The following is a 15,125-nucleotide window of genomic DNA, read 5'->3' as shown; positions in this document are numbered from 1 at the left end:
CCGGTTGACCGGCCTCCTCGACGGCTGACTCAGCCCAACTTTTCCCCAACGGTTATATTTGCTCTTGGGCTATAAATAGCCCTTCTTCCACCTTGGGCTGTGTACTTCTTCCCTTTCTCTCACCTCCATTGTTGCATTTGAAGAAGTTGCTCTCTCTCTTGTTCCCCCCCATGATTCTTGCTCATATTTGAGGATTTGAGAGAGGAGATCTAGATCTACACTTCCACCAAAACAATTCTTCTCTAAGTGAGGGAATCTCTTGGGATCTAGATCTTGGAGTCTTTGGTTGACTTTCCCCCTTGTTCTTCCTCTCCAATCTCATCCTAGCATTCGTTGCTTTGGTGGGATTTGAGTGTGAAGGACTTGAACACCTCCGGTGTTCTTGCTTTGCATCATTGCATTGTGTTGAGCTCTCCACCACGATTTGTTCGAGTGAGAGACCGTGAGCTTGTTACTCTTGGAGGGTGACCTCCTAGTTGGCTTGGTGATTGGTGCTCCGGTGATCTCTTCAAGAAGATTGTGAAGAGGCCCGGGCTTCTCCTTCGTGGAGCTTGTGAAGTGGTTGTGGAGCTTGCCATCTCCGGAGCGGAGGAAAAGCTAACCATAAGGAAGGGGCCATTATCCTTCGTGGGTGTGGTTCGGAGAATAGGGTGAGCCTTCGTGGCGCGGGGAATCCTTCGTGGGACCTCCACTCCTCCAAACGTGACGTACCTTGTTGCAAAGCAAGGGAACACGGGAATACATCCTCGTCTCCGCGTGCCTCGGTTATTTCTATACCCGAGCTCTCTTTCCTTGTGATAGCCATCGTGCTTGAAGTACATATATCTTGCTATCACTTGTGCTACATATATCTTGTGCCTATCTTGCTTAGCTCTAGTTGCTATTGTTACACTTAGTTGAGCTTAGCATATTTAGGGTTTGTGCTTGTAAACTAAACGATAGTTTAATTCCGCATTCATACAAGACAAATCCGCAAGAGTTTGTAATTGCCTATTCACCCCCCCCTCTAGGCGACATCTCGATCTTTCAGCACCGCCACGGTCTAAGTTGTCGGCGCGCGCGGGGGGCGGCGCCGACACAAATGAATCTATTTTGTAACTTAATTTTCTAACTTTTTTCTAACTAATTTTACTAACTTTTTTCTAACTAATTTTACTAACACTAACTAACTAATTTTTCTAACTTTTCTCTAACTAATTTTACTAACACTAATTTTACTAACACACTAACTAATTTTACTAACACCTAACACATTAACTAATTTTACTAACACACTAATTTTACTAACACCTAACACATTAACTAATTTTACTAACACACCTAATACTAACAATAATCTAACAATTTCTAAAAATCTAACAATTTCTAAAAAAACTAAAAAAAAGGGTGTGGCCGGGGGCGCTCACCTTGCTTGGCGCCGGCGGAGATCGAGGACGTCGACGGCGGCGCGGTGGAGAGGAAGGAGACGGGCGCGGGCGGCGACGGCGGCGCGGAGGAAGACGACGGGCGGCGGAGGGCGACGCGGACGAGGCCGGGGCGCGGGAGGGCGGCGGCGGCGTGGGCGCGGGAGGGCGGCGGCGGCGTGGGCGCGGGAGGGCGGCGGCGGCGTGGGCGCGGGAGGGCGGCGACGGCGCGGGCGCGGGAGGGCGGCGGCGGCGTGGGCGCGCGGCGCGGAGCAGCAGCCTGGCGGCTTCGTCTGCGCGTCTGCGGCTTCGTCTCCGCGGGATTGATCTCCGCGGAGACGAAGTGTTTTCTTTTAGGGATTTCTATTTTCGTGCCCCTGCTTCGTTAGTTGTACTCAGTTTTCCCCAGCTCGTTAGTTTTTCCTCAGTTTTCCCCTCCCTCTAGTTTGAAACCCCTCGAAGACGCGGGTTGCCGTCAGGTCAGAGGCCTTACCGTTACCGTGAGGTCAGTTCCTCGCTGACCGTCTCGTGCTGACGGGTGGATCCATCTACCGCTGACGCGTGGGCCGTTTTATTTCCTGATTGTATACGCGGTGCTGCCAATGACAAATGGGGCCGCTCTATGGGGCTGCCGCAGCCAATGACCAGTGGGTCGTCTATTTATTTATAGAAAATTATATATTGCCGCTCGGTGGGGCCTCCGCAGCCAATGACCGCTGTGGTCGTCTATTTTATTTAGAGAATATAATATAGAGCCGCTCAGTAGGGGTCGCCTCAGCCCATTTTCGCAGCTTAATCTAAAGTGACTCTTATGCTAAACATTGTGTATCCCGACGTTGACCTAGCAGTGGCGGCGAGCATAGCCGTTCTGACCATGCCGATATCGGCATCGGCATCGGCATCGTTTGGAGGATGTGGTGCTCGAATAATAGTGGAAATGCGATATTATTTTTTACATGCATAATATATAGAAAATAGCTAGATCTCTAAATCGATGCATATGAAGCTACATATATATTCTTGGTCATAATCCCCTTAATTATCTAAAGGGGATGGATGCATGGCTTCACGTCGTCGTCGCTTTCATCGTCAGTATCTTCGTCGTCTGAGTAGTAGTACCTCCTGCACATTGTTCCGTCGAACACCTTCACTGTGAGCACATCATCGCCTTCATATTTGAAGTGTACGAACCAGCCGAAATCCACACCGTGCGCGATGGCGAATTTCTCCCAGCCCTTGTCGAGGTACATCCGGCCTTGTCCGTCAAATAGGACCTCCACGGTCCAGAGACGAGGACCGCAGTCAGCTGCTCGCAGATACACCTTAGCTGGCTCCTTGCCGTCAAGATAGTCCGCAAATTTTTTTGGGAGTTCCTGCAAAGAGATCGAGCGCCGATCGTTTGAAATTAGGGATTCCTTGAAATTAAAGGTTTTTTAGAACATGCCCATAATTAATCACATGCATCATATATGTGGGAACGCGTACGTACCTTCTTGACCAAAGGGTCTTCATAGACGACGATGAAGAACTCCTCTATGATCAATGGCAGTGTTGACGGTGGTGGTGGCAATGATGATGATCCACTTCCCCTTCCCCTTCCCCTTCCCCTTCCGGTCCGCGTCCGAGACGTGGAAGCCATGGCAATGGATAAAGTGTATGTGAACGAAAAGAAGAGAGAGGCAGAACCTATTGACACAAGGGATGGCCGTGTGGGTGTTTATAAGGGAGAGATGACCGTTGTAGGGTTTACACAATAAAATAAGGAGGAGATGACTGTTGTGGGGGTTTATACACAATAAATTAAGGAGGAGTCGACCGTTGTGGGGGTATAGTTTATCATTTTACCGTGAAAAGTAATGCCTAAAAGGAAAGTAATGGCTACAAGAAATCGGTGATGGTTTATCGTTTTTTGCGTGAAAAGTAATGGGTACAAGAAATGGGTGATGGTGTATCATTTTTTGCGTGAAAAGTAATGGCTACACGAAATGGGTGATGGTGTATCATTTTTGTGCGTGAAAAGTAATGGCTACAACAAATCGGTGATGGTTTATCATTTTTGTGCGTGAAAAGTAATGGCTACAACAAAATCGGTGATGGTTTATCATTTTTTTGCGTGAAAAGTAATGGGTACACGAAATGGGTGATGGTGTATCATTTTTGTGCGTGAAAAGTAATGGCTACAAGAAATCGGTGATGGTTTATCGTTTTTTGCGTGAAAAGTAATGGGTACAAGAAATGGGTGATGGTGTATCATTTTTTGCGTGAAAAGTAATGGCTACACGAAATGGGTGATGGTGTATCATTTTTGTGCGTGAAAAGTAATGGCTACAACAAATCGGTGATGGTTTATCATTTTTTGCGTGAAAAGTAATGCCTAAAAAGAGTTTATAATTTAGCTCGTGAAAAATAATGCAGAAAACCAAACTTTGCGTGAAGCTAACCGACGACAGAGAGAGAGAGGGTGGTGGCCCCGACCAGAGAGAGAGATAGGGGTTATCCTGCCCGTTAGATCATACGATCAACGGTCGTCGGGCACGATCCGCGTGACATGGGCTAGACCAATCAGGGCAATGTTGGGCGTCTGTGAGAGTTTGTGAAGGGAGAGGGCAAAACTGAGTAGTATCAAGAAACCAAGGGCAAGTGAGTAGTAAACAGACTAAGGGATTCAAATATGAGATTTAAAAAATGGAAAATGCGTGTTTTGTACAATGAAACCCATCTTGGCCTACCTCAAACTATTTGCAATACAAATCTACATGAGTGTGAAAATTATGGTCTCATTCAGACAAAGTATGTTTTGGGGAAAGCTGTTTTGGGTAGGGCTTATTATGGAAAACCATGCACCTTCATAGCTACTAGGTGATTTGAGAAGTGGCAATTTGTGGTGAAACTTGATTTATCTACGATTTATCTATGATTTGAGAAGTGGAAATTTGTGGTAAAGACTCCATGAGTAAGTGCCACTCCTTTTCGGAATTTTTTGCACATTAAATAACTCATTTAACTAGTTAATCCCATTTGTTGACTCTCTGTTGACCAGCCACTTGAGGGAAAACTGAGTATATTGCACTAGCCAGTATTAGCACGCAAGGTGAAAACTGAGCATACAAAAATGCTAGTATATGACTCGAGGGTATACATGAGTATATCTAAATTTCCAGGGTTAGACTCGAGGACGCGTGTTGCGGTGCAGAAGTGGAAGACGTGCCATTGTTGACGCGTGTCGCGGTGCAGACGTGGAAGACGTGCCATTGTTGACGCGGGTCGCATTTAGGACGCGTAAGCCCCTCTCTCCCTCCCTCTGCACACAGTACGTCTCATTATCGCTCACGCACGAAACCACCCCTTCACGTCCCATCAACTTCTCCAAAAAACCCCAACCGCCGTACGAGCCCTCCCCTGCCGGCGATGGAGAAGAAGAATGCGCCGGCGGCCATCGCCCCCGAGCCCGTCGCCCCCGAGCCCGTCGCCTCCGAGCCCGTCGCCTCCGAGCCCGTCGCCGCCGAGCCCGTCGCCGCCGAGCCCGTCGCCTCCGAGGGCGGCGCATCCGAGGGCGGCGCATCCAGCGCGGCGCCTCCGTGAACCGGGCCGGTCTCACGGCTGACGGACCACTTCACAAGATCGGCGAATGCTTATTGGCGAAAGAGGAGTACGTGGATAGCTACTCTGCTATGAGGCAAGTCTGTAGAAATTGGCGCTCAGGTTTACTCCGATCCCGACGTGCACCCGCACGAATGGATCATGCTACACCACGCCCTTCCACGCGCCGCTGAGTTCACCTTCCTCCATCTCGGCACATCCCGCTACGTCACCATAGATCTATCTGCAGTTCGTGCAAGGTTCAAATTCCTCGGCTTTTCCCGTGGCGTCACCATAGATCTTATTTTCAATCTTAGTGCTGAATGTTATCTTTTCAATATATTTTAGATTCTACTTCGTCGGCTTTTCCCGTGGCGTCATCGTGCTTGCCCAGAAGAACCCGCCGCACAAGATACGGCTGCTGAACCCACTCACAAAGAAATCGAACACGATGTTTGAGGCGCAGATGCCATCTGTTTTTCTGAAATCGCCGCTGTTATCAGATCCCCGACTATGGTCTTCGTTGCCACACATTACCCGCCGGAAATTGGTTGGGTCGATGAGAGCACTCCAACTAAGGATATAAATGAAGATGGGGATTGGGGAGAAGGAAGATTTTCGATCAAGAACCATGTTTTCCGTTGCATTACCCCGTTCAATGGTGAACTGTATGCAGTAGCTTCGGACAATTTTGAGATCGGAAGAATAGTGTGCACCAATATACAGTTGCAGCAGCGCGAGCACTGTCAAGATGGAGACACTAATTTCATTTCCAGAACTTGGACGTCAGAAGTTCTACCTTGTGAAGTCGGATGGTGATCTGCTGCTTGTGTTGTTGGTCAGCGCGGCTTTGGCGGGCAAACCATTGGTGTACCGTGTGGACACTCAGAGCCGCTCTCTCCATCCGGTCACTAACATTGGCGATAATGCCTTCTTCGTGAATTTTATCCGGTGTATCTCCGTCGACACCGTAGTGTACCCGACACTTCAACCTGGCAGCATCTACTACATGGATTTGGGTTATATCGCAGCGTACTCTCATGATACAAATGCCTGGATGAGTGGCTACTACGTGTGGATAGAATAGGACTCTACGGTTTGAGAAATGAACACAGGCCATACCGTTTGGAGGATGTATTGGCCTCACACTGCAGACGGAAGGAGTTCAATGAATATTTCCTTGGGGAATTGCACGAATGGAGCGACGGAGAAATATATGAGGAGGAATGAAGAACAAATTCATTCATCCTAATCTTCTTGTTGTCCATACATTGCGTGCGTGATCTTGTATATTTTTGCAGCTTAGTTTGTCGTGAACATTAACAATGTTATTGGCTGCTTTTGGCTGCTGTATGCAGTTTACCTATGTATTATACTTAGTTTTCTGATTATGCTGCTGTGAATTTATCATATAATAGCTTCTAGATTTGCTACTAGATTTGCTGCCATATTGGGCAAAAAACGAGGGCCAAAAGGCATAAATAACCCCAGAGATTTGCTACTAGATTTGCTGCCATATTGAAGAAAGACAGAAATAGAAGCTTCTCTAGATTTGATACTAATTTGGTGAAAAAGACAGAGAGAGAAAGAGGGGAAAAGGTGCTTTTAAAAATGCCAATTTGGGCCGAGAGAGACAAAACCCAGCTCCTGCTCACGTGCAACCAAACGCTTCTCGTCCTGTCCCACGCGGTCCCTTTCTACCAGCCCCACGCGACGCGGCCCCACACGACGCGGCCCCACAGACGACGCGGCGCAACACGTCGCACGTAACGTCCAAATAAACGGATTCCTTCCGTCTGAGCTCCTTCTGCGGGTCTTCAGACAAAGGCTAGGGTAAAACTGAGGAAAAACTAAGGGGCTGGGGAAAACTGAGCACAACTAAGGAACCGAGGGCACGAAAATAGAAATCCCTTTCTTTTATACCCCCCCCTTTGGACCCGGTGCGTGTTACAAACCGGGTCCAAAGGCCCCCCTTTGGACCCGGTTTGTAATACAAACCGGGACTAAAGGCCATTTTTGCTGCGTTTTCGCTGCGCGCGCAAAAAAGGCCTTTAGTCCCGGTTTGTAATACAAACCGGGTCCAAAGGCCACTTTTTTTAAAAAATTTCATTCCCGCCTTATTTCAAATGAAAAAAAGCCACCGCACTGCCACACGTGTCCACCGCCGCCATCGCCGTGTAGTGGCCACTGTTGCCACCGCCACCGCCTGGCCACCACCGTCACCGCCATGTACGGGCCACCGCCGTGTACTGCCCACCACCGCCACCGCCATGTACTGCCCACCACCGCCACCGCCGTGTACTGCCCACCACCGCCACCGCCACACGTGTCCCTTCCCCGTGCCACGTGTCGCCGCCGCTTCCACGTGCCTCGCCCCGCCGCCACCGCCATGTACGGGCCACCGCCGTGTACTGCCCACCACCGCCACCGCCGTGTACTGGCCACCGTCGGCACCGCCGTGTACTGCCCACCACCGCCACCGCCACCGCCTGGCCACCACCGTCACCGCCATGTACGGGCCACCGCCGTGTACTGCCCACCACCGCCACCGCCACACGTGTCCCTTCCCCGTGCCACGTGTCGCCGCCGTACAACGACCCTCGGTGGGACGACATTTGGACCGAGACAACCTCCGACGACGAGTAGATCGACTAGACTAGTTGTTTATCTATTTTATTGTATTTTCAATAAAGTCGTTGTGGCAGACGCTGATGATGAGAAAAGTTTCCCGCCAGATTACATGTGGAATTAAAGTACAGAACTCAACTGAAAATTAATTAAGATACATGGCCAGATAGTACTCGTGCCTAGCCCTATAGTACTCGTGCCTAGCTCAACTGAAAATTAATTAAGATACATGGCCAGATTCGACAGTTCGAGTCATTCAGTCATACTCGTGCCTAGCCCGTTAGTACTCGCCATCGTAGTCGTCGTAGTCGCCGTCATCATCGTCGGCCGGCATCGGGGTCGCGGTAGTCAAACCTCGGCGGGAGAGCACGCGTGGGCTGGGACTGAGGGTAGCGCAGGCGGGGGCCACGGTGGGCCATGACGCCCTGGAGAGTTCGGTCGCGCCACCACAGCCGACGGCCGGCCTCGTTGAAGTTCGAAGGAGGCGGGCCGCCCTCCTCGTGCCTGGCGAGCGCCCTCTCACGCCGATTGATGAAGAAGCTCTCCCAAGTCGGGCTGTAGTCGGGATGCCACTGGGGATTCCTCCGCTGCTCTGGCGTGAGCTCGAAGTAGTAGTGGTTCGTGATGGCCATCTCGCGCGCCACACCTAGAGGGACAGGAGAGACCGGTACCCCTCCGACGCTCAGCAACCAGCCGGTAGGGACGCGGTAGCCCGGCGGGCAGGGGTAGTTCGACGCGCAAAGCGCCTCCGCCTCCCGGAGGGTTAGAGATACGATGGAAGCCATGTGACCTGGTGATGAGGTTTGCAGATATGAGTCTAGATGTGATATGTAAATGGAGGCCAAGCCAACATATATATAGTGAAAAAATGGCGGGAGGACGGAGGCGGGAAGCAGTGGAAAGCGCGGGAAGAAAAATAGGCGGGAACGCAGTGGCGCCAAAAACTGTCGGTGGGATAAGGACGTGTGGGTAACCTTTAGTCCCGGCTGGTGGGTACAACCGGGACTAAAGATCCTTTTTTGTGTCATCTAACAAAACTGTCGGTGGGATAAGGACGTGTGGGTAACCTTTAGTCCCGGCTGGTGGGTACAACCGGGACTAAAGATGTCGGCAGGATAAGAACGCATGGGTGGACGCACTGCTCGATGAGATAAAGTATGTAGCGCACGACGCCCTGTCAAAGGAACAAGACAAAGTAGAAGAGGTGCCGTGCCTATAAAAGGAGCATCGATATGCCTTGCCAAGCCCCTGAACGACTACATCTCATCTAACAGTGTTGGGGAAAGGGTTGGGAAATCTCCCGTGGCGCATCTCCACTTTTAATATCTTACATACAGTTACATGATTACACAAAAATAAATGGGAAATTGATTGCCATGTTGAGATACTCATTTGTGCCATGAACATTCTTCAATTAACTTGATGATGGAGCATCTTCATCATTTAATTAATCTTCTTCGCCGTAACCATGGAGCATCTTCATCATTTAACTTGATGCTTGGATCAATGTTCACTCTGAAGGGTGGAATTTCATCAAACTGATTATAATCTTCTGACATGTCTGTCTTGTCCTCCACTCCCACGATGTTTCTTTTTCCAGAAAGAACTATGTGGCGCTTTGGCTCATCGTTTGATGTATTTGTTTCCTTATGTTTCCTTTTTCTTGGTTTGGTAGACATATCCTTCACATAGAAAACCTGGGCCACATCCTTGGCTAGGACGAATGGTTCGTCTCTATACCCAAGATTGTTGAGATCCACTGTTGTCATTCCATACAACTTGTCTACCTGAACCCCGCCTCCTGTTTTGTTGACCCATTTGCACCTAAACAAAGGGACCTTAAAAGAAGGTCCATACTCAAGTTCCCATATATCCTCTATGTAACCATAATATGTGTCATTTGGGCCTTCATTCATTATTGCATCAAAGCGGACACCACTGTTTTGGTTGGTGCTCTTTTTATCTTGGGCGATCGTGTAAAATGTATTCCCATTTATCTCGTACCCTTGGAAAGTCACTACGATCGAAGATGGTGTCCGGGCCAGCAAGTACAACTGATCTTCAATATGTTTGTTATTCAGGAGATGTTTTTGCAACCAATCGCCGAAAGTCGACATGTGTTCACGTCTAATCCAATCGTTCGACTGCCCCGGGTTCTCGGGAGCGTAGAAAGTTCTTGTGGTCACCGATATACGGAGCCACCAAGGTGGAACTTTGTAGGACTGTGTAGTGTGCTTGAGTCAAAGAAATCCCGTCCCTACATATCATTGATTTCCTTCCTAGCGTGCCTTTTCCACTTAGTCTCCCTTCATGCCGCGATTCAGAACACCAATCGGCTTAAGGTCAGGAATAAAGTCAACACTGAATTCAATGACCTCCTCTGTTCCATAGCCCTTGGAGATGCTTCCTTACGGCCTAGCACGGTTATGAACATATTTCTTCAAGACTCCCATGAACCTCTCGAAGGGGAACATATTGTGTAGAAACACAGACCGAGAATGGAAATCTCATCGACCAGGTGAACGAGGAGATGTGTCATAATATTGAAGAAGGATGGTGGGAACACCAGCTCAAAACTAACGAGACATTGGACCACATCATTCTGCAACCTCGGTAGAATTTCTGGATTTATTACCTTCTGAGAAATTGCATTGAGGAATGCACATAGCTTCACAATGGGCAATCGAACATTTTCCGGTAGAAGCCCCCTCAATGCAATCGGAAGCAACTGTGTCATTATCACGTGACAGTCATGAGACTTCAAGTTCTGGAATGTTTTCTTCTCCATATTTATTATTCCCTTTATATTGGAGGAGAAGCCAGACGGGACCTTGATACTGCTAAGACATTCAAAAAATATTTCCTTCTCTGCTTTTGTAAGAGCGTAGCTGGATAAATGACGTCCTTTAACTCTCTCATGCAGCTTTTTGGGGTCTTTCCAACGTTGCTGGTCCTCCCGTGCTTCTGGTGTATCTTTTGTCTTCCCGTACACACCCAGAAAGCCTAGCAGGTTCACGCAAAGATTCTTCGTCACGTGCATCACATCGATTGAAGAGCGGACCTCTAAGACTTCCCAATAGGGTAGATCCCAAAATATAGATTTCTTCTTCCACATGGGCGCGTGTCCGGCATCGTCATTCGGAATGCACCGTCCGCCAGACCCTTTCCAAATATTACATCTAGATCCTTGACCATACCAAATATATCAACACCATCACGATGGGGAGGCTTCCTCCGGTGATCAGCCTCACCGTTGTAATGCTTGCCTTTCTTTCTTACGGGATGGGTAAGCCTAAGAAATCGACGATGCCCCAGGTACACGACCTTCTGACCTTTTTCCAAATAATCACCTTCGAGCTCATGTAAACAGTGTGTGCATGCATTGTATCCCTTGTTTGACTGTCCTGAAATGTTACCAAGAGCAGGCCAGTCATTGATGGTTACGAAAAGCATCGCTCTTAGGTCAAATTCCTCCTGCTTGTGCTCGTCCCACACACGTACACCCGCTAGGGACCACAGCTGTAGAAGTTCTTCGACAAATGGCTTCAGTACACATCAATGTCGTTCCCGGGTTGCTTCGGGCCTTGTATGAGCACCGGCATCATAATGAACTTCCGCTTCATGCACAACCAAGGAGGAAGGTTATATATACAAAGAGTCACAAAGCCAGGTGCTATGGCTGCAGCTCTGCTCTCCAAAAGGATTCATGCCATCTGTACTGAGACCAAACCGTAAGTTCCTTGCCTCCTGTGCAAAGTTTGGGAACTCTCTATCGATTAATCTACATTGGGAGACATAAGCAGGTTCCTCAACATCACGTCTTTCTTACGGTCTTCTTTGTGCCATCGCAACAACCTAGCATGCTCTTTATTTCTGAACAAGCGTTTCAGCCGTGGTATTATAGGAGCATACCACATAACCTTGGCAGGAACCCTCTTCCTGGGGCGCTCGCCCTCAACATCACCAGGGTCATCTCGTCTGATCTTATACCGCAATGCAGTGCACACCGGACATGCATCCAAATTCTCGTACTCATCGCGGTAGAGGATGCAGTCATTAATGCATGCATGTATCTTTTGCACATCTAATCCTAGAGGGCAGACAATCTTCTTCGCTTCGTACGTACTGGCGGGCAATTCGTTACCCCTTGGAAGCTTCCTCTTAATTATTGTCAGCAACTTTCCAAATCCTGAGTCAGTGACACCGTTCTCTGCCTTCCATTGCAACAATTCCAGTGTGCTGCCTAGCTTTTTATGGCCATCTTCGCAAGTTGGGTATAACAATTTGTTGTGATCTTCTATCATCTTGTCGAAGGCCAACCTTTCCTTTTCAGTTTCACATTCTCTCCTTGCATCAGCAATGGCCCGGCCAAGATCATCATCAGCAGGCTCATCTGGTGCCTCTTGATCTTCTACTTCATTGTCTTCATTGCCTTCTGCAGTATCATCGTATTCAGGGAAATTGGGATAACCGTCATCATCCTCTTCCTCTTCGTCATTGTCTTCCATCATAACCCCTCTTTCTCCGTGCTTGGTCCAACAATAGTAACTGGGCATGAAACCGGATCGCAGAAGGTGGCTGTGAATGAGACTCGAGCGAGCGTAATTTACGGTATTCTTGCAGTCCACACATGGACAATACATGAAGCCACCATGTTTGTTTGCCTCCGCCACGGCCATAAAATTATCCAGGCCCGCAGTGAACTCGTCAAACCGTCGGTCAATGTACATCCATTGCCGATTCATCTGCATGATATAATTAAGCTGATCAAAACCATTACAGAACATCACGATGTATATATACACATGCATTTTATCAATTGCAGATGAAAAGGATAAAGTTGTTAACCTCGATGAAGAAGAAAAAAGCAAGTTAAGTGTGGCTTGATTTGTGTAAACTCAAGTGGCAAATCCTCTTAAGCATTTCATCAAACACCTCTTGTGCATGTGAAGAAGAGAGGAGAGCAATACACCCTCTTGTGAAGATAGTGAAAAAATGGCTAAGTGTGGCTCACACTTGGGCAGGGGCAAGGTTATATAGCCAGAGGGGGGCCTTTGGACCCGGTTTGTCATACAAACCGGGACTAAAGGGTTCCCTAGGCTGACACGGCCTGGCGCGCCCTGCGGGTGGACCCTTTGGACCCGGTTTGTATGACAAACCGGGTCCAAAGGCCGCTACAGGACAGGCGCCAGCGGGTGGGGTCGTCCTGGGCAGAAACGAACCGGGTCCAATGGGGGCATTGGACCCGGTTTGGTTCAGCAGTGGGTCATTTGCTTGGGACCAAAGGCCTCTTCTCCACTAGTGCGTGGCGGTTGGCGTCGAAGCCCAAGCAAATTCAGAAAGTTCAAGCACAGCTCCATGAACCAAAAAATTATAATGAACCATCGGTGCGTGCCGTGATGCCCCTGTGGCTGAGCCCTGACCGGCGGCGAGTTGGCGTTCTGCTCCGTGGTCATCTTGTCGAGGCTCCCCCTAAGCTTGTGCTCGCAGACTGACCTTAGCCTCGCCACTTGGTACCTATCTGCCGCGGCAAGTAGCTGCCGTGCGACCGCAGGCACGGTCGTCTCCGGCAACGCTTCCGTGTAGATAAAGCGCAGCAAAGCCTGGAACGCTGGGGCATCCATGTCATCGATCTTGACGGACGCACCGGCCGTGGAGCTGGAGATGTCGGCCTTGAAGACCGGAGACCTTGCCGCGAGAATGCACCTGTGCGCGGCGAACGTCTCACCGCCGACTTTGAACTCCACATCCGCCCCCTCACTTGTATCAAGGAGGCGCGCGAGGTGGGTATGCAGGTCAGGCTCCGGCACGTCGAGGAACGACTCCTCCAGGCGCAGGCTCGGGGCTCTCATGAGCTTGATGTCGCACCGGATCGCGAAGCCATCGTTCACCAGGTGCGCCGAGCTTTCCAGGTCGAATCTCCTAACGAAGCGGTGGAAGGCCCACCCATAGTTGCATCCCGGCGGCGTGAACCCTCGTATCCCATAGCTGGTGGATGTGTGCGCCGGAACCGGCTTGCCGTCCACGTCAAGAATGCTGAAGCTGCACCACGGGTTCACGGCGGTGGCAGCGGCGGCCTCGGGCTCGACGATGAGGGCGACGGAGATCCAGTCGGCATGCTCCATGGTGGAGCCGTTCGGGTAGCAGTTGATGCGCCAGGTGCGGCCGCCGACGTGGAAGCCGCAGGAGACGACGTGTTGGCCGGTGGCCACAACCGCCTTGCTGTGGGAGTAGCCGCGGATCCTTAGGATGTGGTGCCCCGTCGCCTTCGCCCGGGGGACGATGGTCGAGGTCGACATGGCGGCGCCAATGGAGCGATCAGATCGCCTGCAGCAGGTTATCTAATGCCCCTAATAATTTTAACATGGAGCTACGAAATCTATTTATCAGTACTTGTTACAATCGGAAAATATGCATATACCGATCTCATCTCCAAGGAACAGTCCTAGCGTAGTACTACTACGGAAGGCGAAAACACAATGCAAATTGTGGGTGTTTGGGTTGGTTTATGCCCAGGTTGCTCTACCACTGATTTAGCTATCCAAAATTGGTTGATATCTTGCTTACCTATAAATTAGCCAACATTAGCTTAAACCTCCCTCATCCTCCATACAGGTTAACCTCCCTCGTCATTCTCATTTTTAGAAGTAGATTTGCCTTTATTTTTTGTTTTTTTGAAACCCTTGTTCGTGCCTATTTATTCTAGATCCATGGAGATATTGCAATGTTCTTGTTATTTGGCCATATTAAATTAACTGTGTGCACAAAGGGGTGTATGTATTGGGTGAAAGAAGTATTTTATGGACGCCTATGTATGGATTTTTGTTTTAAATATGGATGTATTTGGGCTCATGTAGCTGTTTGTGTTCACTGTTTAACATATATTTGTGGTTTCTTGGGGTATATAATTGTATGATAAATGTATTGCTGATTAGAGTATACCTGGTATGGAGGGTTTGATGCATGTGTTGTTGGAAATAAAATTGTATCTGAACATGTGTACGGGTGGATAGATTTTTTTAAAACAAAAGGCTCGAAAGCCCTACTTTGAATTAACAAAGCCCTCAACCGGCTAGGATTACACAAGACCCTCCATACAACACCACACCACACCACAGCGGCTGAAAGATACAAGAGCACCCTCTGAGAAGCGAGAAGCTTACAACACTACGCTAGAGCACAAGTACAACGACTTGCAGAAGCGAAGACCGCAGCTCATCGGGACCAAGGAAACCAACCAGTGGGACACGACGAAGCACTGCCAGAAGCAGAGAGGAGGTCTTGAACGAGGAGAATCCGGGACTAAGAGCACCAAAACCACCTTCCTGCTCTCATGCCGAAGAGGGCCCCTGCCCTCTCGCCATGGCTTGGAGGCGTCAAACCATCGGACATGAGAGAAGCTCACCCGAGAGTTGGAGAGGTGTTGGGCTCGAGAACCAAAGACGTCCTGGATCACGGCCACCATGACAAGAAGAGCACACCACACCGGCCACACTATCGCCGCCCTTGAACAGC

At 49.4% G+C, this 15,125-nt stretch overlaps 1 protein-coding gene across 1 annotated transcript in view; it reads right to left on the bottom strand.

Moving 5' to 3' along the window:
• Positions 1-13,909, bottom strand: part of LOC127339603 (BTB/POZ and MATH domain-containing protein 1-like) — a 29,574-nt gene extending 15,665 nt beyond the window's left edge. Inside the window, exons 1-2 of the mRNA XM_051365434.2 lie at positions 13,169-13,909; positions 5,827-5,830 (exon numbers count right to left, since the gene is read on the bottom strand). Coding sequence (XP_051221394.1) covers positions 5,827-5,830; positions 13,169-13,909 — 745 coding nt within the window. The remainder of the gene's footprint in view (positions 1-5,826; positions 5,831-13,168) is intronic.
• Between the last annotated feature and the right edge of the window lie 1,216 nt (positions 13,910-15,125).

The sequence above is a fragment of the Lolium perenne genome, chromosome 3 (genome assembly GCF_019359855.2).
Source record: "Lolium perenne isolate Kyuss_39 chromosome 3, Kyuss_2.0, whole genome shotgun sequence".
In the NCBI taxonomy this organism is placed as follows: domain Eukaryota; kingdom Viridiplantae; phylum Streptophyta; class Magnoliopsida; order Poales; family Poaceae; genus Lolium; species Lolium perenne.
The sequence above is the reverse complement of the archived record's forward strand: the minus strand, read 5'-3'. Positions and strand labels throughout refer to the sequence as shown.